General features: G+C 37.8%; 1 protein-coding gene across 4 annotated transcripts in view; it reads left to right on the plus strand.

Annotated features, from left to right (window-relative positions):
- The window catches only part of LOC131529236 (NACHT, LRR and PYD domains-containing protein 3-like), a 112,514-nt gene extending 89,906 nt beyond the window's left edge, over window positions 1-22,608 (plus strand). For 2 of the 4 annotated variants that reach the window (XM_058758856.1, XM_058758857.1), the window contains 2 exons: window positions 6,802-7,378; window positions 20,655-22,608. In XM_058758856.1, the coding sequence (XP_058614839.1) occupies window positions 6,802-7,378; window positions 20,655-21,450 (1,373 nt within the window). In that variant the 3' untranslated portion in view covers window positions 21,451-22,608. Of the gene's footprint in view, window positions 1-6,801; window positions 7,379-14,852; window positions 15,152-20,654 lie in introns of those variants that run through there. The other 2 variants (XR_009268029.1, XM_058758858.1) reach the window with 2 other exon arrangements.
- Window positions 22,609-26,172: the final 3,564 nt, after the last annotated feature.

Consider the following 26,172-nt stretch of genomic DNA (forward strand, 5'->3'; position numbering starts at 1 on the left):
GAGTGCACTAAATAGGCTGAAGCTTGCCGCAAAGCCCCAGAAAAAGCTACAAGAATGTGTCTGGGGAAGATAAGGAGATATTTTAATTATTTATTAATAAACTAGTGTTTTCTGAATCGGAGTCACAAAGATGAAGTTAAAAATCCTGACTCGCCATCTCCTCATTGGACGCTTCTTTACAAAGAAATGCATCTTTACAGATTATAATGAAAGAGTTTTTGTTTTGGATATGAATTATTTCGTTTTGTAGTAATTCAAATCTTTCTATAGATATAGGCCTATTCGTCATGTCTGTAAGGAAAATATTCAACAGAGTTTCGGTTCATTTATGTGAAGCGCTCCTGTTCAAGACTGGGATGGCAAGCGCATCCTAATAGTTTTCTTTATTTTAGAAAAGCACTACGTTTATATTGATATTGTGAGTGCACACAAATAAAAATAGTTCCGAACGATGTATTATTATTACCTTTTATGAGCAACAATTATGGAGTATTTAATTGTTTCCACTGATGTCCTTCAGCTTCCACTCTCCGCACAGACGATTGGATATGCACCTAGTGCACATTTACCTAGGTTAAATGTTTAAACCAACATTTTGATATGCTTTAAGTATTTAACCTCGTTAACTTCAGCTGAAGCTCGTTTGATGTTGTGGTTTATAGAGACTCTTGTGATCCTCACAGAAACCTCTCCTGCCTCGTTCTTGTCAGAAACTGAGAAACTAAATAAATGCAACACCATTAATAATGATAGCGGCATTAACGACAGTTTCATGTTATTTAACAACATATAATTGTATATGCTGAGTCTGGTAATCCCAGGAGACACACGTAACTTGTACATGTAAATGCTGACAACTAAACATTATCATAACTGTTTAGGGCAGGCTAACTTTAGCTAGCGATGCTATCTGCTAAACAACATATTAATTATCAAGAATACCATTACAATCTTACCTTCATAGTCATGAACAAATTCTTTAATAAAAACTTATAATATTTTAAAGGCTTTATTTTGTCTCAACTCTACAGCTGTGCAATAAAATTCACTAAGATTCACTTTTCATTCATGAAGATGATCTGATATGATATATATATCAGGGCTGTCGCAATTCGTCAATTTTATTCGACTATTCGATTTTTTTAAATCCTTGACTTCATTTTGCTTGCGTCGACTAACCGGCAAAATACTGGAAGTGGTGCATTTCACGGACGAGAATCAATAAAACACATTATTATATTGTTTTCCAAGGCTGCATGATATATTATTAATCCCATTTAAAAACCATAATCAATCATAATTGTGAATTCACAAACGCTATGATTTAATTAAATAAGTATATGCGCTGCAGTTCTGATACAGTATATGTGCTGTAATTATTTGCATACGGCTCCGTTCACAGCGGCTCCACAGAAACTGTTATCATTACATGTGTGGAGCGTCTCAAACTCATCTCTGCATGTTGTTGTGCGTTTGGGTTTATTATAACGTTCATCTGGGAATGCAACGTGCATTTCAACAGATTTGTAAGGTTTTCGCGGTTTCAAAATAAAAGCTCAAACCCTTACTCTGAGTTTACAGGTTTTGATATCCACATATTCATTTAATTACAGCGGCTATAACATTTCTGTTCTAAAGAAATGACCAAATATTAAAGATAAAGTGGACATTTTAATTAAATGGTGCTTGGTCAATATTAAACAAGGATTAGATCACACAGTAACTTAGTGTTACAAGCACTTTGTCTGTCGGATTGCCTCTTCAAGATGAATCGCTTTATGTATTCCACAATTGTAAGTCGCTTTGGATAAAAGCATCTGCAAAATGACTAAATGTAAATGTAACCCAGTCAACACGTGAGATCACGCGATGATCACAGTGACATCACACCATTCTCATACGGTGATCCTCACAGTGTGAGTAATATATGAGCTCATTGTGAACCCAAAATGTTGAGCAGGTTGAGAGGAGGCAGTTCAAATATCAGTTGCCGGGGGACATTCTACTTCCTGTTTCTCAACACTATCACAGAGATATCACGGTGCTCTCACATGATGAGCTCATGAGTGCAGGCCCAGCTAACAGATTTCTGTTATAAGAACCTTCTTCAAACATACAACTGACTTCCAGACACAGCCTTAGATTAAATCAACTGAAATAAACAAATCAACAGCTTCACTCATTATTAACCAGACTGACTTTATTTCTGTTAGACATCTACAAAAGCGCTTATTGAGAATTAACAGAGATTTAGATGATGATGTTTTATTGTTTTGTTTGATGTTACCATCAAAGTGATTAGTGTTTGCTTTAGTTGGGCTCTTGACCCTTGACTTTATAACATTATATTTTTTGGGGATGCTGTAACTGTGTTTGAGAAGCACATTTGTTATGGCAAGAAAACCCGAAACGAGATTGCAACCAGGTGATATTGGTTTGTTATTGATGATAACAACACAGTCATCACCTAGATTCAATATGCAGTCTTGGTCTTGTGAAGTCGTGGCCTCATGGTTAGAGAGGCAGACTCATAATCCAAAGGTTGTGGGTTAGAGTCTTGGGTATGTGGGGGGAGTGAATGTACAGCGCTGTCAATACCGCGACTGAGGTGCCCTTGAGTAAGGCACCAAACCCCCAACTGCGCTGCAGCATAAATGGCTGCCCACTGGTCCGGGTGTGTGTGCACTTTGGATGGGTTAATTGCAGAGCACAGATTCCGAGTCACGTCACTTTCATAATCATTTATGAAGAATTATAAAAGCATAAGACACAAACATTATTAACTATTCTGATTCTTGATGTTTCTCTTTGTGTTTAAATGACAGTGTATGAATCTCAACAATGGTGACAATCAAAAACTTCATGCTGCAATGCATGCTGGGTATCTAGTCTCTGTGCAGTGAGTGCACTTTGACCTCACATTAGTATGAGCACACAGTGAGGGCGCTGTGAGGTTACACTTTTAGCTCACTGTTACCTCACATTGTGACCTCATCACGAGTATCCTGTGAGATCATGGTGACATCACTGTGAGATCAAATTGTTGACTGGGAAGTGTAATTGTAAATGTAATGTGTAAAAACAATCATCTGGCCGTTGGCGCCCCCTGCAGGCCTGTGTTGTAATGCGTAATCTACATTAGCGCTTTTTTATGAAATTCTGTTTTCCATTAGTTTCCAGATTCCATTTTAATGGTTCCATTTTTGTTTTTCCATAATTTTTATTATTTTTTTTTAAGTATTTTTTTTATTTCTTTCTTCTTTTTTTTTTCTTCCAGAAATATTGCACATTTAAATTTTTCTCCTCAATAAATTCTGGTAAATAATATTTCTGGTAAATACTCCTTTAAAAAGTGTTTTTTGATGATAATGTTATTATTAGTAGACTAGAACATGTAGATATGTTGTCATTCTTACACTATAATACTGAACTGATTTCAGTGATTTGGACTGAGATGGACACTTGCTTCTTACACTATGTTGCACTTTAGTTTTGCTTTAAAAAAAAAGGATTTCATACAAATTTCATAGAGATAAGTCAAATGGTTGATTTTTTTTTTTTTTTTTGTGAAATTAATTGTTTAGATTAATCGATAAATTAGTTGATAGATTAATCAAAATAAAAATAGTTGTTAGTGGCAGCCCTAATATATATATAAATAATCTCTCAGTTGTTGCTGTTGCACTTTATTCATAAATTATGAAAATGAAGTATTTTTAGTTTAAAGTGTTGGCCCCCTTCCTGATTTTTACATTTTTTGCATATGTCACACTTAAAAGATTCAGATCATCAAACAAATTGTAATATTACACAAAGATAATGCAAGTAAATACAAAATGCAGTTTTTAAATTATGATTTCATTTATTAAGGGATAAAAGCTGTCCAAACCTACCTAGCTCTACGTGAAAAATTAATTGCCCCCTCCTATTAAATCATGAAAGAACTGTGATTAACCACATTATTTTAGAAAGCTGAGTTAAATTTCACGAGCCAAACCCAGGCCTGATTACTGCCAGACCTGTTGAATCAAGAAATCACTTAAATAGAACCTGTCTGATAAAGTGAAGCATGTTTAAAGAGCAACACATCATTCCGCGATCTTAAGAAATTCATAAACAGATGAGAAACAAAATAGTTTACATGTATCAGTCTGGAAAGGGTTATAAAGCCATTTCTAAGGCTTTGGGACTCCAGCAAACCATGGTCAGAGCCATTATCCACAAATGGAGAAAACTTGGAACAGTGGTGAACCTTCCCAGGAGTGGCCTACCAAAATTACTCCAAGAGCACAAAGACAACTCATCCAGGAGTTCATAAAAGAACCCAGAACAACATCTAAAGAACTGCAGGCCTCACTTGCCTCAATTAAGGTCAGTGTTCATGATTCAACAATAAGAAAGAGACTGGGCAAAAACAGCATCCATGGGAGAGTTCAAGGCAAAAGCCACTGCTGACCAATAAGAACACAAAGGCTCGTCTCACATTTGCCAAAAATATCTTGATTATCCCCAAGACTTTTGGGCAAATATTCTGTGGACTGATGCGACAAAAGTTTAACTTTTGGAAGGTGTGTGTCCGTTACATCTGGCGTAAAACCAACACAGCATTTCATAAAAGAACATCATACCAACAGTCAAACATGGTGGTGGTAGTGTGATGGTCTGAGCTTCAGAACCTGGATGACTTGCCATAACTGATGGAACCATGAATTCTGCTCTCTATCAGAAAATCCTGAAGGAGAATGTCCGGCCATCAGTTTGTGACCTCAAGCTCAAGTGCACTTGGTTTATACAGCAGAACAATGATTCCAAACACAGCAGCAAGTCCACCTCTGAATGTCTCAAGAAAAACAAATTTAAGGTTTTGCCCAAATCAAAGTCTGGACTTAAATCCAATTGAAATGCTGTGGCATGACCTTAAACAGTCCATTCATGCTCGAAAACCCTCCAATGTGGCTGAATTAAAACAATTCTGCAAAGAAGAGTGGGCCAGAATTCCTCCACAGTGCTGTAACAGACTCATTGCCAGTTATCGCAAACGCTTGATTGCAGTTGTTGCTGCTAAGGGTGGCACAACCAGTTATTAGGTTTAGGGGGCAAGCACTTTTTCACACAGGGCCATGTGGGTTTGGATTTTGTTTTCCCTTCATAATAAAAAACTTCATTTAAAAACTGCATGTTGTGTTTACTTATGTTATCTTTGATTCATATTTACATTTGTTTGATGATCTGAAACATTAAAGTGTGACAAACATGCAAAAAAATAAAAAAATCAGGAAGGGGGCCAAAAATTTTTCACACCACTGTATATATAAAACAGTTAGTTCCATTCCTTGATTCTGATTGTCAGCAGCTGTGTTTTATTCACGATACAGCACCCTCTTTCAAAACTGTTTTAACTCTTATAAAAACATGTTTTTTCATAGTAACTCTGCACACAATCATCAAATGATCATCCATACACACACCAAACTCCACACAGATGTGATGAATGTAAATCAGGACTGTTTTGTGTGTTCAGTGTTCAGTGGAGTTTGTGTATGAGCACAAATACACTGTATATATAGTCTGTCTGCACAACTGATGAACTTTACACTTACTGAACTGAACTGAATCAACACTGAACTGACTCGAGCTCTAGAATCACACTATTGGCTTGTTAGAGCTGCTTTACAGCACAATCTCAATCTGTTACTGCTTTGAAACAATCTGTACTGTAGAAAGCGTTATAGAAATAAAGCTGACTTGACTTGTATTCATGATAAACCCACAACCGCTGCTTTACACAACACTACCCAGTCAACACGTGAGATCACGATACGGTGATCCTCACAGTGTGAGTAATATATGAGCTCATTGTGAACTCAAAAAGATGAGCGGGGTTCTTATTTCTGTCAGACATCTACAAAAGCGCTTATTGAGAATTAACAGATTTAGATGATGATGTTTTATTGTTCTGTTTGTCCACGTTACCATCGTGGTGAGTAGTATTTGCTTTAGTTGGGCTCTTGATCCTTGACTTTATAACATTATATTTTTTGGGGCTGCTGTAACTGTGTTTGAAAAGCACATTTGTTATGGCAAGGAAAACCAAAAAAAGAGACTGCAACCAGGTGATATTGGTTTGTTACTGATGATAACAGCGCAACCATCACCTAGATTCAGTATGCAGTCTTTGTGAGGAGTTAATAATCTAAAGTTTTTATAATAACTCTGTGATTATACAGAATAGGACCCAGCAGTGTCATAATCGTTTATGAAGGATTTTAAAAGCATGATAAGATACAAACATTTTGAACTACTGTGTCATTTAAACACAAAGAGGGACATCAAGAATCAGTGTATGAATCTCAACAATGGTGACAATCAAAAGATTCATGCTGCAATGCATGCTGGGTGCCTAGTCTCTGTGCAGTGAGTGCACTTTGACCTCACATTAGTATGAGCACACAGTGAGGGCGCTGTGAGGTTACACTTTTAGCTCACTGTTACCTCACATTGTGACCTCATCACGAGTATCCTGTGAGCTCATGGTGACATCACTGTGAGATCAAATTGTTGTCTGGGTAGTCTGCACAGTTTTAGACCTGACAGGGTTTTTCACAGAGTTTTGTTTGGGCTCCAGAAGTCTAGGACCAGCACTGCTAGTGAGATCTGAATCACTAGTCGCTCTTCAACAGCTCTCACTATATTAGTGAACACATTTGAGAAGAGTGAGGACAGTTTGGACTTTAGCTGTAAACACACACAGACATCTTCACTGTTGTGTTGTTCTTGATGTTTCTCTCTTCTTGTGTTCAGATGCCTGTGATCTCACACTGGATCCAAACACAGCACACACTCGACTCATTCTGTCTGATGAGAACAAGAGCATCACATGCCTGAGAGATCATCAGCCGTATCCTGATCATCCAGAGAGATTTGATTATGCTCTTCAGGTTCTGTGTGTTGAGAGTCTGACTGGACGCTGCTACTGGGAGACTGAATGGAGCGGAGATGAGGCTGATATATCAGTGTCATATAAAGGAATCAACAGGAAAGGAGGGAGTAATGTCTGTGTGTTTGGATTCAGTAACAAATCCTGGAGTCTGTGGTGCTTTAATAACAGATTCACTGTCCATCACAATAATAACATCACTGATATACCTGCTGACCGTTCATCCTCTAATCGAGTAGGAGTGTATGTGGACGTGTCGACCGGCTCTCTGTCCTTCTACAGCGTCTCTGACACACACACACTCACACACTTACACACATTCATCACCACATTCACTGAACCCCTCTGTGCTGGATTTGGGGTTTATTCTGGTTTCTCAGTGTCTCTGTGTGATATTAAACAGCCTCCTGTGAGAATCATCAGTGATCCACACGTCAGCAGGTGAGTGAAATATACTGTGTGTCTTACTGACAGATGTTTCAGACTGTGGCTAATAGTTCAGGGCTCTGTTCTTCATTCATCACTGAATTAACTCACCCAGTTAATGTGAGACCAGATCTTCTAATCGTGATAATTATTCTAACAAATTTAGTTTTTAAGTGCTTGCACATATTTGATTTGTATATTTGCTTGGAGTTGCTGTTTTTACTGAAAAAGACAAACAAATAGATACTAGAAACCAGGGGCTGAGTCTTGATTTATTCTAGTTATTAATATTAGTCCACATTCTGTAGATTGAGGCTTTCACACAGTAAAGCTTGCGTGTGCAGTTTGCTGTAGGTTAGCAATAGCAAGCTAGCTTTGAAAAAATCCTACCCTCCTTTCAGAGCGCTCTCTCTCTCCAAAGCCACGCCTCCTTCAAATAGGGGTCTGCGATAATATCGTAATTGTTGTTTTAACGATGTGCGATTTGACATTATCGAGTATTTTGCAAAAACCATTCAAAACACCCCTACATAGAGTCTAGTGCGTGTGCTTTCACTGCACGATTCAGTCTATTAAAGGGTGATTCTTAGACTATGGGCACTTTTATGTTCTTTGGTCATATTTTTAAAAATACATATAATTTTGGACAAATTCCTCTTTCTTTGTCAAACTAACAATAAAACCACCTTAAAAACTTTTTACTACCTTTCTATTATGATTTTTTCATACTTTTCAACCTCCTTATAGGTGTCAAAATCACGGTTTTCTCCTTGTCGCACACCCAGACTTTTAAACTTCAACAATGAAAATACAGTTTAAAAATATGACTTATCTGGTAACTATTAATGTACCTGAATTAAGCACTAGTAAAATAATTCAAATACATTATATTATTTAATGTGAGACCACTATCAATATTACTTTTTATACAAAATATAGCTGTCGCATAGTATTGATGTCATTTCCACCACAACACTGTAATGTCCCTTTAAAAAGTTTGTGTGAAAGATTGTTTAGGTGGTTTCTATGGAAATGTTCAGTGACATCAGAGCACATGTTGGACATGGAGGGAATTTAAATTTTCATCAACAACATGTGAAGAAAATTCAAGGTAAATATTGCTTGATCAGTAAATATATTTATTCTACGTCATTTCCAAACATGCTGTACCTTCAAGGGTGTTTTTAAAAAGCTAAAAATGTTAAGTTAAATAAGAGTATTTTGCATACATGAAATGCTAAGTATTAATTCAAAGCTAATCAGTGAAGCTATCTTCCATTTTTTCATAAAAAAAAACTACAGAAATGTCATTTCCACCACACTGCCTCTGTGGTGGAAATGACATTTATGGTGACAAAGTACAATTGATATGTTTAATGACTCTGTGAATTGAGTTTAATGAGTGTGATGAGTTTAAGACTTTTTCTAATAAATATCTCTTCTGTTTCTCTACATTCACGTTAATTCATTGTCATTTCCACAACACCCTGTCATTTCCACCACCACCCTGTCATTTCCACCACCACACATTTTTAAAATATATTTAAAAAGTTCTCATCACACATTAAAAATGCATCCACAATTTATGAGATCATGCTCTACTTAATATAAAATTCAAGTTATTTATTTTCTAATAAGCTCTTACCCAAACCAATATTAAATTTCAGAGTGTGACAGGTGTACAGTTCAGCATTTGGTCCTTAGGGCAGTTAATTTATCTCATTGACAACTGTATAATTATTGTACATTGTGGAAAAACTGGTAAAACTAGTTACAAATATGATCTTAGACAATTCTTGAGTGGCATAAGTTATTCAATATTTAAATAACAGCTGTATATTGATATGTGGTGGAAATGACATTTGTTCATTGCAGGTCGGAAAAATTTAAAATATTAACAATTTCTCTTGTAATCTAAGTTTGTCCTCTTACAGACCTTAAAACTAGACAAATTATTTAAACTTATGAGACTGTGTTACGTGACATTTTGAACAAGTTTTTTTTATTCAACTTCACAAGGCTAAAAGTGCCCCTAAAATGCATTTAGAATGATCACAAATTCAAGATATGGGGGCAGAAAATGTATAGCCTATATATATACCACTTCATATAGTTAATTAATTTCACACGAAGAGTGCCGTTTAATTACAAATATGATATCGATTTTTACAACAGTTCAATCGGGAAGTCGTGGCCTAATGGTTAGAGAGTCGGACTCGTAATCCAAAGGTTGCGAGTTCGAGTCTCGGGCCGGCAGGGATTGTAGGTGGGGGGAGTGACTGTCCAGCGCTCTCTCCACCTCAATACCATGACTGAGGTGCCCTTGAGCAAGGCACTGAACCCCCAACTGCTCCCCGGGCGCCGCAGCATAAATGGCTGCCCACTGCTCCGGGTGTGTGTTCACGGTGGGTGTGTGTTCACGGTGTGTGTGTGTTCACTGCTGTGTGTGTGCACGTTGGATGGGTTAAATGCAGAGCACAAATTCCGAGTATGGGTTACCATACTTGGCTGTATGTCACTTCACTTTCACTTTCACTTTCAATAAACAAGAAGTTAATTAAGAGACTTACGTTTTAGACTTTTGCAATGAATCGCTTATTAACAATTTTCTTTTTAGATTTTTTTTTTTTTCATGTTATAAATCATTTTAAATATCATTATTCAACGTTTTATGTTTAATATATTAAAACATTATATATGCATTTGAAATTGCAGGTTAAATGCATTCATGTCAGCCCACAAATTATTTATCCTTTTTGATAGAAAAACAGGTACAAATCAGGTTGGCTGAAGGAGACAATATACTGCAGATATACATATGACCACAGCAGCGACACTCAAATCTGCTGCTATAAAACACATAACAATAAGATTCAACGTGAAAACTGTAACAGTGCACCTGTAAATGTAACAGTGTAGTAGTACTGGCCAATAAACTGTAGATGATAACGAGAAAGCTTCATGAATTTCTAAACAGCATTTATTAACATGTATATCATAAACATTAAAGCAACATACCTTTTGATAGAAAAACAGGTACAAATCAGGTTGGCTGAAGGAGACAATATACAGGTGCATCTCAATGAATTAGAATGAATTTTTTCTTGCAAGTTATTTCAAAAAGTGAAACTTTCATATATTTTAGATTCATTGCATGTAAAGTAAAACATTTCAAAAGTTTTTTTTGTTTGTTTTAATTTTGATGATTAGAGCTTACAGCTCATGAAAGTCAAAAATCAGTATCTTAAAATATTAGAATATTTACATTTGAGTTTCAATTAATGACCATCCCTAGAGTATAAATTCCGGGTCTCTCTTGTTCTTTGAAACCACAATAATGGGGAAGAATGCTGACTTGGCAATGATCCAGAAGACGAACATTGACGCCCTCCACAAAGAGGGTAAGTCACAGAGGGTCATTACTGAAAAGTGTGGCTGTTTGCAGAGTGCTGTATCAAAGCATATTAAATGCAAAGTTGACTGGAAGGAAGAATTTGGGTAGGACAAGGTACACAAGCAACAGGGATGACTGCAAGCTTAAGAATACTGTCAAGCAAAGCTGATTCAAACACTTGTGAAAGCTTCACAAGGAGTGAACTGAAGCTGGAGCATCAAGAGTCACCATGCTCAGACGTCTTCAGGAAAAGGGCTACCAAGCCACTTCTGAACCAGAGACAACGTCAGAAGCGTCTTACCTGGGCTGTGGAGAAAAAGAACTGGACTGTTGTTCAGTGATCCAAAGTCCTCTTTTCAGATGACAGTAAATTTTGCATTTCATTTGGAAATCAAGGTCCCAGAGTCTGAAGGAAGAGTGGAGAGGCACAGAATCCATGTTGCTTGAAGTCCAGTGTTAAGTTTCCACAGTCAGTGATGATTTGGGCTGCCATGTCATCTGCTGGTGTTGGTCCACTGTGTTTTCTGATGTCCACAGTCAACGCAGCCATCTACCAGGAAATCTTAGAGCACTTCATGCTTCCTTCTGCTGACAAGCTTTATGGAGATGCTGATTTCATTTTCCAGCCGGACTTGGCACCTGCCCACACTGCCAAACGTACCAAAAGCTGGTTCAATGACCATGGTGGTACTGTGCTTGACTGTCCAGCAAACTCGCCTGACCTGAACCCCATAGAGAATCTATCGGGTATTGTCAAGTGGAAGATGAGAGACACCAGACCCAACAATGCAGATGAGCTGAAGGCCGCTATCAAAGAATCCTGGGCTTCCATACCACCTCAGCAGTGCCACAAACTGATCACCTCCATGCCACGCCGAATTGAGGCAGTAATTAAAGCAAAAGGAGCCCTTACCAAGTATTGAGTACATATACAGTAAATGAACATACTTTCCAGAAGGCCAACAATTCACTAAAAATGTTTTTTTTTTTATTGGTCTTATGAAGTATTCTAATTTGTTGAGATAGTGAATTGGTGGGTTTTTGTTAAATGTGAGCCAAAATCATCACAATTAAAAGAACCAAAGACTTAAACTACTTCAGTCTGTGTGCATTGAATTTATTTAATACACGAGTTTCACAATTTGAGTTGAATTACTGAAATAAATGAACTTTTCCACAACATTCTAATTTATTGAGATGCACCTGTACTGCAGATATACAGTATTGTTCAAAATAATAGCAGTACAATGTGACTAACCAGAATAATCAAGGTTTTTAGTATATTTTTTATTGCTACGTGGCAAACAAGTTACCAGTAGGTGCAGTAGATTCTCAGAAAACAAACAAGACCCAGCATTCATGATATGCACGCTCTTAAGGTTGTGCAATTAGCAATTAGTTGAAAGGGGTGTGTTCAAAAAAATAGCAGTGTCTGCCTTTGTACAAAATAGTTTTGAGTTTGTACAGTCAAACGTTTTTGTTTCTAGGATTTAGCAATCCTGTGAATCACTAAACTAATATTTAGTTGTATGACCACAGTTTTTTAAAACTGCTTCACATCTGTGTGGCATGGAGTCAACCAACTTGTGGCACCTCTCAGCTGTTATTCCACTCCATGATTATTTAACAACATTCCACAATTCATTCACATTTCTTGGTTTTGCTTCAGAAACAGCATTTTTGATATCACCCCACAAGTTCTCGATTGGATTAAGGTCCGGAGATTGGGCTGGCCACTCCATAACATTAATTTTGTTGGTTTGGAACCAAGACTTTGCTCGTTTACTAGTGTGTTTTGTCTTGTTGAAACAACCATTTCAAGGGCATGTCCTCTTCACCATAGGGCAACATGACCTCTTCAAGTATTTTAACATATGCAAACTGATCCATGATCCCTGGTATGCGATAAATAGGCCCAACACCATAGTAGGAGAAACATGCCCATATCATGATGCTTGCACCACCATGCTTCACTGTCTTCACTGTGTACTGTGGCTTGAATTCAGAGTTTGGGGGTCGTCTCACAAACTGCCTGTGGCCCTTGGACCCAAAAAGAACAATTTTACTCTCATCAGTCCACAAAATGTTCCTCCATTTCTCTTTAGGCCAGTTGATGTGTTCTTTGGCAAATTGTAACCTCTTCTGCACATGCCTTTTTTAACAGAGGGACTTTGGGGATTCTTGAAAATAGATTAGCTTCACACAGACGTCTTCTAACTGTCACAGTACTTACAGGTAACTCCAGACTGTCTTTGATCATCCTGGAGGTGATCATTGGCTGAGCCTTTGCCATTCTGGTTATTCTTCGATCCATTTTGATGGTTGTCTTCCGTTTTCTTCCACGTTTCTCTGGTTTTGCTCTCCATTTTAAGGCATTGGAGATCATTTTAGCTGAACAGCCTATAAGTTTTTGCACCTCTTTATAGGTTTTCCCCTCTCCAATCAACTTTTTAATCAAAGTACGCTGTTCTTCTGAACAATGTCTTGAACGACCCATTTTCCTCAGGCTTTCAAATGCATGTTTAGCAAGTGCTGGCTTCATCCTTAAATAGGGGCCACCTGATTCACACCTGTTTCTTCACAAAATTGATGACCTCAGTGATTGAATGCCACACTGCTATTTTTTTGAACACACCCCTTTCAACTAATTCAACTAATTGCCCAATTGCACAGCCTTAAGAGGGTCCATATCATGAATGCTGGGTCTTGTTTGTTTTCTGAGAATCTACTGCACCTACTGGTAACTTGTTTGCCACGTAGCAATAAAAAATATACTAAAAACCTTGATTATTCTGGTTAGTCACATTGTACTGCTATTATTTTGAACAATACTGTACATGTGACTAGAAAAATAGAAATGACACTTTCACTCGACTCATATTATAATTAATTATCAGACATTTTAAGACAGACACAATGACCACATGAAATGCACTCGTTCCCGCTCATGAACGCACGAAGAAATTCAATACATTTATAATGACCTCAACAACCGTGTTAAATTAACAGCCACAGGAGGAGAGCCTTCGAACACCCACAAATACAAACAAATCCCTTATTTTATGAAATGCACACATCTTTACTCTTTAAATTAAATGTTCTTTTTAACCCTGTTACACCCACATAGCAATTGTCATCTGGCCCAGCTCTGGGCCAAACACGCAGTTACACTCGGCCCACATGCAGCAAAGAATTACGGCCCTTGTGTGGCCCAGATCTGGAATACAGACATGAGCCACACATGAGCCATAACTGGGCCAAATCTCAGCCAAATAGTAACTTATAACCAGCCCAGAACAAGTTGTAAGAGTGCTACCTAATCTCAGCCTTCAGTAAACCACATAGAGACCAGTCTTTAACCAGAAACCCCAAAAATGAGCCATTAAAAAGCCAAAAAAAAACAACAACTCAGCCACGGATCCATCAATAGGCAGTAAAACACACAGTTACACCTTTAGACAATTAATCATCTATAATTCATACTTCGTTAGATTGTGAAGGAAAGACTTTCTGGCTCAGCTGGCACTCGAACCAGAGATCTTCTTGCTGTGAGGAGACAGCATTTCCCACTGAGCCACTGATGCTGTGCTTAGCCACAGACATTAAACACAGGTACAGACATTTACAGGTACAGAACTCTGTTTGGATGGATGCTGAAATGTACAACATACACAGCAAAATCTTCAGTGAACACTGCACACAATGTTAAAGGAAACACTAAAGTAGTGTTGAAGTTCACGAGATGAATGATCAAATTAAATAATCATATAGCTTATTGTAACCCGCTGCACCAAGTACTGCAGGCACGATGGGTTCTGAATATGGACCAGTTTTCAGAAGTTCAGGTTCGCCTACGGAGGATAAGGAGCTCAACAACAACAATGAATCACTCAAATAACGCAGAGTTGAACATCTTACCATGTCTGTCAAAAGCAAATGTTTAACTAAGCAATTGAAATGCACCAAATCAGAGGAATGAGGAAAATAAATAAAAAATACAATAGGTGACTTTCTCAAAGAAAAGAAAAAATTTTTTTTTTTAAATGCAAGTTGTTTTGACAATAACGCTTCCTTTTCTTTTTTTTTCTTTTATAGATTTCAAGGACTGTAAATGAAAACTCAGAAAACTTAAATGGGAATTACAATCACCCTCCAACCACAAACTTCACATCAGTTAATGAAGTTAACCTTTTGTGTGCTCCTTCTTAGGTATCACTAAACTTATTTCTGTTTACTCTGGAGAAAAAAAAAAAAAAGAAAAAAAAATCCTTTGTATCCTTTGTTCAGTCTTCAAAAAAAGAAAAAAATTAAACCTGTATCAATAACTCAGTGTGCTCACCTTTTTGAGTGAAAGCTTGATTCCAGAAAACTTTAAAACTTAACCCTTATTTGACACCCTCTTTGAATTGTAAGGAATACATTTCCCTTTCTTGTCTCAATTTTGTGAAATAAAAAAAAATTATAAAAACAAATACACTTGATCAAATTAGGAAAAAAAAACCCAAATAAACTTGAATAAACTCAGATATGAATGCAAAGCTCAGTTTTCAAAAAGTCTTGTGATTCAGTACTTGGTTCATTCACAAACTTGTGAATGTAGCTGAATTCAGTTAATGACAATGAAATTGTTAGTCACTCAGGCTGTTTCTCAATTCCAAGAACGCAAAGAACGGACTTGTGTTCTCGTGGAGACCGGTCTTGCAAGGCTTCCTCGGAAGAACGAACTCGGAGGGACGCGAGAACACAGAACACATCCTTGTGAGAATTGAGATGTACTGCGTTCTTGATTAACTGACCACATAGTCTCAGCATAAGCAGCGGCCAATGAACAATAAATATAACTTAACATTACAAACAAATGTCATAACTTATTAAAACATTTCATACTATTATAGATATTATTTTCATATAATTGTATATCGTTTTATTTTACAGCGTTATATGCTTAACTATGACTATTTGTTAAGGTTCATTGTCCCTGATAGCACACGTACATCTCTGAGACGTCTATTTGACGTCTGCATTTACATCTGCAAGACGTATTTTTTAGGCTGTTTGCTCATCTGCAATACGTCTATAGGACATCTCCTTTTAGATGTCAAATAGACGTCTTTTAGATGTCTTTAAGATGTTTATGATTTAGAGTGTATGTAAAACTGACATCTTACAGACGTCTGTCAGACGTTTATAGACAGCAGATGCTTTCCAGATCAACAGATCTTTAACAGACATCTTGCAGATGTACGTGTGCTATCTGGGGTAATATGCCAATAAAAATACTGCAGACTTTCTCCGGGTCTTACCACTTTATTCAAATGTTAAATGTGTAAACGATAAAGGTTTACTTTCAAGAGCCGTCAAGTATTTGCGAGAGCGAGTTTAGCTTACAGGCTTCCGTACAGCAGCCGCCCGCAACGTCTTCTGGGATTTCTAACGGCTCGATTCTCTCAAGTCTGCACTCGATGCATCCTCGATATCAAGAACACATACGGGAACATTCATGCGTCCTCTGTACTTGCGTTCTTGAGAATTGGAACTGAAGTTCGACGGCTGATGATGACGTAAAACGAGAACACAAGGACGCAAGATCGCTGAAGAACGCATATTGAGAAACAGCCTCAGTCTCTCCCTTAAGATCCTTCCAAAAGAGAACTGTGAAATGCGTTGTTTGTGCTACCAATTCACTTTCCTACCATCCAGTTTGACAACAGCAATGTAAATGTCTCTCAGTAGCACTTGTTAAGAACTCCTTGTGGCTCGCCAGTCCTCACTACCTCCGCAAACACGAGAGTTTGGACGAAATCCGGGAATCCAGAGACTATTCCGTGAAGCATCGATCTCCATACAGCGTCAACTCCGAGCTTGCAGCACTCGCTCAACGGGGCAACGATGAAACCGAATCAGAAGTAGGAAAAAAACAAACAAACCAAAAAAAAAACCTGACAAAACCATCATTAATATCATTTTCAGAACAAACGCATATCACAACGTTTAACAAAGTAACAAAATGACGATCTAATGTTTTAAATGAACACATAAGCATAAATGTATCACACGTGGTCTTGCAACATACATTCACAATTCATGAATGAACTCAATTACAGCATCTTTTTTTTTCACACTTCCTTATATGAACCTTTCACACAGATTAACACGTTAACTCACCAAGACCATGGATGAGATTGACCATTTTAATCCCTTGTAGCTCCAAACGAACTCAGTTTCTACTCGGTTTTTCATAAACTTCATGAAATTAATTTGCCAATCGAAAACATCTTTTGCTTCTGAAGGAAACACTTCTAATTAGTGGATAACACACCATATGTGTTAAACGAGGCCTCCTCTCTGCAATCGCATAATACCAACCGATTTAACAGTCTCTGTTTACATCAAGCTTTGCTTCTAGTCTCGATACCGCGTCTCTGGTGAATATTGCTGTTTTTAATCTTGATTAATCAATTTTTACATTTTAATCGGAGAGACCTGAAACACCTCCTTCACTTCCGTTCCAACGAAACAAGAGAGAGAGCACGCACTAACCGCGTGCGAATTCCAGAAAGGAAAAAAAAATGCACTATCCAACATTCTCACTCGTGATTGGTCAATCCTTCAATATACAAAATACTCTTATTGGCCGTTTCAGAGCTCATGAAAATAACTACTCCCAGCTCAGTTGAGTGTTGGTAACCTGGGTTACATTATGATTAAGCATTTGGTAAATTCAACTGCTTCAAACATATTAAATCTCTGAAGATCTCAGCAGAGGATGATTAAACAACTCCACAAACAGCATCACCCGCATCATTATTACTAACCAGACTGAAGTTATTTCTGTCAGAAGTCTACAGGAGTTCTTATTGATAATTGATTGAGGTTTAGATGTTGACATTTATTTCATTTTAAGTCACCATTGAGGTGGGCAGTGTTTGCTTTAGTTGGGATCTTGGTCCTCATACTTTTTGTCTTAGCTTTTTCTTTGGCTGCTGTAATTGTGTGTTTGTAAAGCACATGTGTTGTGGCAAAGAAAATCAAGATAGAATGAGCTGAGCCAGAAAGTCTTTCCCTCACAATCTAAAGAAGTGTGAATTATAGATGATTAATTGTCTAAAGGTGTGATTGTGTGTTTTACTGCCTATTGATGGATCTGTGGCTGAGTTGTTTTTTTTTTGTGGCTTTTTAATGGCTCAGTTTTGGGGTTTCTGGTTAAAGACTGGTCTCTATGTGGTTTACTGAAGGCTGAGATTAGGTAGCACTATTAAAACTTGTTCTGGCCCAGTTATAAGTTACTGTTTGGCTGAGATTTGGCCTAGTTATGGCTCATGTCTGTGTAGCAGAGTGAGGTATAGCCCCGGTATTAGGCATGGGACGATAACCGGTTTCAAGGTATACCGCGGTTTGGAAAATTTGCGGTTTCAAAATCACATAAATTTTCCGATATAACGTTCCTGCGGTATGCGCAGTTTTTTTTACGTGTCGTCAAAGATGGAAAGTGCAGGACTCAGTTGTGAGTGAAGAGCGTAACGAGTCACACAACTCCTCCTCCTCCGGATAGCGGTCAGTGAGAGTCACCTGTGTGTAGGATGATGGCCGAAGGAGGTGAATCCCTGGAACTTTTCCCCCGTCGAAAAAGGCAAAGTCTGCCGTATGGGAATTTCTCGGGTAGCGTAGACTAATGTTCCGTACACAGCGATGTTCCGTACAGATGCCGTTTTGGAATAGCAGACTAAAGTACTACGTTTCTGCGATTTAGTACACTAATTAAATTTAGCTGGCATCACGTCTATAATTTTAAGCCTCCTGCCATTGTTTACATCTGTTCAAAATCACATAATTTAAAAAAGAAACAAACTGCTGGCTCAGGTGTCTTTGCCACTGTTTGAGTATTATACGGAGAGAGACCGTGTGTGTGTGTGTGTGTGCCACACTCGCGCTCTCCTTATGTGTATGTGCACACATCTTTGTACCTCACGCTCATAACTTGGACTGAAAGATGAATGTGTAGAAAGTGAGCATGTCTCCAAAAACCTTGTTGAGCTGCAGGTTTAATGACTGCATTTTTTATTTTTTACAGATATTGTTTTGATTTATGTTTTTGATTATTGAGCTATAGGTTTAGGTTAAGTGACTGCATTTTTTTTTTTCTTCATTTAGAAGGATTTTTTTTACAGAAAATAATTTATTTATGTTCTGATTATTGTTGAGCTGCAGGTTTAGGCTCACTTAAGTGACTGCACGTAATTTAATTAACAAGAATTCAATTATTTATATTAATTATTTAGCCTGACATGTTTACCGTTCCAAAATGTTCTATATGTTTCTTAAAAATAAAATGTATTATGTTCAGTGGAAAAAACGTTGTTGTTTTTTACCCAGACATTTAAAAATAACATATTTTAGAGCTGTAATCGTAATACCATGAAACCGTGATATTTTTATCTAAGGTTATCATACTGTCAGAATCTCATACCGGCTGCTCTTTGCCATTATATTCCCCTGGCCCAGCTGGCCCAGATGACGATTGCTATGTGGGCATGAACTGACCAGCACACAGAATATGAAGAATATCAAAAACTTTAGGAGTCAGCTGTCCACGGCAGTCCTTAAGATACCACCACAATAGCACACTCAGCAGAATAGCGTCTAATTATCATTATCAATAAAATCCCAGAAAATATCGACATATTATTTCTTGTCAATATCGCACACCCTTACCTCCAAATCACATGACTGCACATAGACCGAGCCAGAGCCAATTCTCACTATTAACAAATCATTAACTGCAGCTTTTGCTCCACTAAACTCCTAATTTGCTGCTTATTAATAGTTAGTGCAGTAGTTGTTGATTTTAGGTATGGGGTAGGATTAGGAATGTAGAATATGTTCATGCAGAATATGTGCTTTAAGCAGTAAGTGCTTTAAAGCATATGTGCTTTAAACAGCCAATATGTTAATAATACGCATGCTAATAAGCAGCTAGTTAATAGTAAGAATCGGTCGCTATACTAAAGTGTTACCATATAGATCACTTTACTAATTGATTGCTCTCAGGCTGTGAAGAGACCAGTGTAACACAAAATAATTATGAGAAACATTGCCTATCCTAGCTGTAAAACTTGGTCAGTTACTGTAAAAATCTGCAACTGGTTGAAGTTTTAAATTTTCTAATCAGAGAGTTTTTAAAACAGTGCTTGCAGTCTAACCCAGAATTCAAGAGTTCATTGATTATAACTCAGTGAAGATTGAATAATGTTTGACTTGTCCAACACTGATTTAAAACTTGTTGTTGAGAATATAGAGTTTGTTTAGGTTAAATATTGCCTGCATTAAAAATAACTTGTTGTCACAATGGCAACGGTGAATGGATTAAAAATAAATACTGACCTTTTCTTACCCATCTCTACACTATATTTGTATATAAAGTATAGTACTAAAATGCATGATTGTTTATGAATGTGTTTGTTATTAGTGATGAAAACACAAACACTTTTTAAGTATTTCTTCTGTTGTGTTATTAATGATGGACGTCACAGGTGTAATTTGCTATATTAATTTATACTAGCTAGCTTCCCTTTCCCTGTGAAACTCCCCGTCACAAAAATATGACTTTAATATGTGTTAATGTGGTTTTAGATCTGCTGAATATACATGGAGTTCTGTCTATTTTACAGAGTCTTCTGATGGTGAATTTTACACAAAGGCAGAAGTTGTTAGGAGGGTCAATTGTGACGTTTTATTTTTCCTTTTTAGCTGTAGTTGTAGTTGTTTTTAGACAGTTTGTGTGTTGATGAGAAGTGTTTGCTTTCTTTCATCACTGAGGACCAGACTCTTATTCTTTCAGTTTGTTCTTTATAAAGTTGTGCGTCAGACAAACTTATATCTCTCTCATTCTGTCTTCAGGTGCTGTAACCTCAGATCTTCTGGGCTCAGTATTGAGCCTCTGCTGAAGTGTCAGGCTTGTGTTCATATAGCAGATCCAGATCAGTGGGTTCAGATCGAGCCGTCGCTCCGTACAGATGAAGGAGTGTCAAAGTTCAGGGTCAGCACTCGACCGGGCCGTTACGAGTGTGTCAGGACCAGGATGAGATGGGTCTGTGATTGTAACGTGACTCTTCAGTATCAAACTGTAGACGGTCGGTTCCTCAACGCAGAGCTGGAGAGACTGCAGAACAACCGAATCGCTCCAGTGATGGATGTGACGGTGATCTCAGGGAAACTGGAGGAAGCTCATCTGCCACATTACATCTGTTTAGGAGAGTCTGAAGCTTCCCTCAGAGATGCTGTGAAAGTCCTCAGCGTAGAAGATGAGGGAATAACTGTAGAACCTGTTCAGCTGACACGATTCCATGCCAAGATACTCCAACCATCCTTCTCTATTAAAACATTAATAATAAGCTGGATAATGGGATGGAACGAACACTGCGATATTCTTCTCTTCATGCGCCCTAAAGCTCCTCTCATTCTACATGTCTACCTTTTTCCATTTGATGATGGTGCGAAAGAAAAAGTTAAGAAGGAGGAAGAGTCAAATGTTTTGATCCCACATCCCAGACCTGACAGACCATTTCGGATGAAAACGCCACACGTTCTTGATGTTCCTGGTGCTTCTGTCCATCCCAAAGAAGGATCACACTCAGAAGAGAAACTGACCCAAACTTCTTCAAGATCATCACACGTCTGGAGAACGATCTTCTAATGACTCTTAGAGAGGAGGACAGGGAGGAGGTTTGGACTGCAACACTTGTGAAAGAAGAGCTTGTTCAGATTCATCCACAGAGAGACGAGTCGCGTCTGAAGAGTGAGGCAGATAAAGCAAGATATTTTGATGAACACTGGTCAGATCTCATTCAGAAAGTTACAAATGTTAAGATCATTGCCGATAAACTTCTTCAGCAGCAACTCATTCATCAGGAACAATATTCAGAAATCAAAGAGAGTTTAACCAGTCAGGACGGCATGAGAAAGATCTGTGACATTGTACGTAAACAAAGTGATGCTGTGAAAGCTGAACTCATTTCAATTCTTCAGGAAGAGAAGCTTTTCCACTTTTAAACATTGGTCTGATTCTACATTTAGAGCTCAAAGAGCATCTTTTTAAACTTCTTCAAAACCTCAGAATGAATGCTCATCCTCTACATGATACAAGAAAAAGACTGCTTTATCAAAATATGCTTGGTCTGCAATGACAAAAAGTCTTTTAAAATATTAAATGATAGAAACATTACAAATAAATATTTTTTTGTATGTTTAAGCAAGTCTTCATGGCAGATAAATCAGTTCACTGTTAAAGCAAATCTATAGCAATAATGTTATTTATATTTGTCTAATTGTGTGTTTCATGCTTGTTCATGCTTTTATACATCAGCAGTTCATCAACATTTTGGATTTTTAGTTTCAGTTTTAGTTTAGTTGTTTTACAACATCAAGTTAAACTAAATAATGGAATGAAAATGAGAAATGTTGCCTTGGGAACTGGCTGAATTTAATTTTTTATATTTTTTTATGTTTTACTTTTTATTTTATATATATATATATTATTTGAAGTAACAAAATGTTTAATGATTTCAATTTTAGGCTTAGTTAACTATAACAACAATAATTAATGTTGTATTCTGTTCAGTCTAATAAATGTTCTTTTTTAACTTCACTTTTTAACCAAGAATTTAACCATTTTTGTATATTTCACTGATGTTTCTCACATTATGTCCTGCCTGCATTGCTTCTGTCACTTTCACACAGCCTGGAGAACTGCACAGGACCTTCTGGGACAGTCCTCAAATTCATTCTTAGAAGGAATCATTTATGATTTAAAAAAAAAAAAAGAAATTATGAAAAAAATTAATAAATTAATCATTTATACAGCGCTTTATTGTGTATTGCTGTACACCCAAAGCACTTTACAATCATGTGGGGGTCTCTTCTCAACCACCACCAGTGTGCAGCATCCACTTGGATGATATGACGGCAGCCACAGGACAACGGCGCCAGTGCGCTCACCACACACCAGCTACAGGTGGAGAGGAGAGAGAGATAGAGCCAATCAAGTAGATGGGGATTATTAGGAGGCCATGATTGATAAGGGCCAGTGGAGGGAATATGGCCAGGACACCGGGGTTACACCCCTACTCTTTACGAGAAGTGCCATGGGATTTTTAATGACCACAGAGAGTCAGGACCTCGGTTTAACGTCTCATCCGAAAGACAGTGCTTCTTGGGAGTGCTCACCATGTGATCTGTGTGGGTCCTAATGCCCCAGTATAGTGACCCCCTGCTGGCCTCACTAACACCTCTTCCAACAGCAACCTAGTTTTCCCAGGAGTCTCCCATCCAGGTACTGACCAGCTCAACCCTGCTTAGCTTCAGTGGGCAACCAGTCTTGGGCTGCAGGCTGTGGCAGACCACCCTAAAAAAAAACCAATGTCATTGATGTCCACTCAGACTTATAAGGCGAGCGCACTAACAAGGAGGCTAAAGACTCCTAGCAACTTTTCTTCCAAAAGCACCTAGTAACAAATTTAGCTTTTTTAAAAATGTATTTGGGAACTTTTAGCAACTTTTGATACGTGACTCAAATGATAAAAAGGAACATTTACCTTTTAAATAACACAAAAAGAGAAAACCAAAGATGCCTAGAAGTACACACATCACGTGAATTAAGTTAGCTGCTATTTGCAATTGTTTAATTTAATAATAATAGTAAAATAATTTAGTTATATTCGTTCATTTATGATACACTTTGTTAGTAGCGTGTGCTTGCGATTGTTGGTACACTGCAAGAAACCTATCTAGAAAAATGGAAAAGGTAGTAATTTTCCAGGATATTATCCGTTATCTGCTGTAACTCGAAAACACAAAATACAATGCAACGTAATTAAAAATGCAGGTAAAAAACCTGTGGAAAAATCAATTCAGAAAAATCCTCGCTCTCTTCCCCTCACCCGCCCCCTGACAAAAAGCATAATCAGCAAGGCAGATAAAAACATACTTAAATAAGTACAGGAATTAAGTGTACGAGGGGTTGAAGACCAAGGCTGCGTCCGAAACCGCCTACTTCTCCACTATATAGTAGGAGAAAAGCAGCAGGCGAGCGAATAAGTATATCCGAAACCTCAGGATTCATAAAAGAGTAGTCGAGAAGTTCCCGGATGTCCTGCTTCTGTCCAGATCCTTGAGTGCTCATCGATGGATACTTTTCAATCCCAGAAGCCCACGGGAGATCAGTACATCATCATCGAGCGTGATGGAGAACAGCGATGACGGTGTTTACAAATGTGAGTATTATAAATCAAAAACACGGTTCCCTTTATTAAAATTATGTTTGTTGAGCTACTGTATAGTAAACTGTTGATTTGCTGCAGGTGTAAAGACGCTAGACAGTGTAAGGTCTACGCACTTGGTGTCAAGGCACCGGTCTGATCTGGGTTTGTTTTTGTTGTGTCCTGGGGTCCGTTCTTCGTACATCGCTAACTCAGTTAGCTGGATTTGATTGTTGACGATTTCTCTTGATCTCGGATCATTTGGTTCTTCGAAGCTCATCCTAGACTTGTTGTCATAGAAACGGGTCCGTAAGCTTAAACCTGCTTGGGAGCAGGTTTATTTAATGTAAACAGAATTAGATTGCATCTTTTTAAGCAGAATTGATACTTAAAAGCTGTCCCAGCCACCGTTACTTTATTACAAGAGTACCCTACATGGTCCAGGGACAATAATTTAAAATAATAATAATTTAAAAATTAATTTTAAATAATATAATAATATAATATAACTATGTTGTGTAGTCTATAATACTATAGACACAGCCAGTTTTACTCATTGAAAGATTTATTAGTGATGAAATAATTACTTTATAATTGTATTGGAGTCTTACACACATGCTATAAAGTCTGAATTGTGCATGAATTTGAGTGATGACAGATATTATGGGAGGGGCTTGATGGAGCGCAGAGATGCAGATAACGGGATCTCTAAGAAACTTTAATTAATGCTGTCACATAAGAAATCTGCTTCAAAGATAAAATTAAATGAATTGCTAATTACAACATTGACATAAAAATGTAAAGCCTGTACAAATACTAGAAATCGTGAATATAAATTATTGGGAATCATGTTAAAAATTACAAATAAATTAAAAACTGTGCAAATTTCATTTATCTATTATAACATTTATGTAGTTTTGTTCGTTTGGCTGTTTCCTTATAAAGGTCCAGAAATTTGTCAACTTTTTCGTCAGGTGTCTTTTTTAATGATATGATGTCATTACGTTGCTGTCTTGCCGTCAGCCAATCACTGCGTTGCTGATCGTGGTTTCGAGGATCGATACATCTGCCCTTTTAAGGGAACACGAGAACGCGCAGTAATCTTAGATAACTTAATCCAGATATTTTAATCTAATACGCAAATTCGTTTGAAGAACCAAATTAGCCAGAGATCAGTTATCAGGATTAGAAGATCTGGAATCTTTCAAATCATCTCAGATGTAATAAGCGACATACGAAGAACGGGCCCCAGGTCTGTCTGAAGCACATGGCTGTCAGTTGGTATTTGTGTTCGCCATGTGCTCTATTGTCTATTGTTACCCCGCCCCTCTTGTTACCTTATTATCTTGTTAGGGTTAACACCTGTTTTAGATCATTAGTCACCCTTTATATTCCCCTCTTGTTTTCTGTCCTGTGCCAGATTGAATTGATGCTCTGTTGAGTTAACCTGGTGCTTGTCACTGTTGACTGTTCCCATTGTTCCCATTGTTCCCATTGTTCTCAATGTTCTCAAGCCTAGTATTGCTTAGTTTCCTTTGCGTTTATTTTATACTTTTGATATTAGGGTTTTTCTTTTGGTTAGAGGTCTGTGCTATCTAGTTCCTTGTTTTTTGAGTTCCTGCCTTTTAGTTTAGTTTTAGTTTTTGGTTTTCTCCTTTTGCTCCCCAGCTCCCCCTTTGGCTCTGCCTGCCTCCCTCCCATCCCTTGCGGCCCAGCTCTACCTGCTTCCCTGCCTTCCTAGTTCTATCCATCCAGCTGCTCAGCTAATATCAGTCTCGTCCACCAGCCTCAGGAGATCCCAGTTAAGTCAGCTAGGCTTCTGCCTTCTTCCGCCTGGAACCACTCTCCCTGTGCCCTGTTATTCATTGGAGAGCTTATCTGTCTCGTAGCTCTTGGACTGTTGCTCTCTGCCAATCACTCAGAAACCCCTTTCCTAGACGCCTCCTGCTGAGCTGACATTCTCTTCCATGGACCTGGCTGGAATCTCTCCTGGTTACCCTCTCAGACAGTGACTAGTTCCTGTTTTGTGTTTGAAACTCAAATCTCTGTTATCCCCGCAACTGATTCCTCTTCCTTTACCACCCTGACACTTTGCCCAGTGGAGGAATCCAATGGTGGATGAAGGTTTCTTGCGTGTTCTGTCTTTTCAGTGCGCAAAGTTA

Source organism: Onychostoma macrolepis, chromosome 21, assembly GCF_012432095.1.
Source record: "Onychostoma macrolepis isolate SWU-2019 chromosome 21, ASM1243209v1, whole genome shotgun sequence".
NCBI lineage: Eukaryota > Metazoa > Chordata > Actinopteri > Cypriniformes > Cyprinidae > Onychostoma > Onychostoma macrolepis.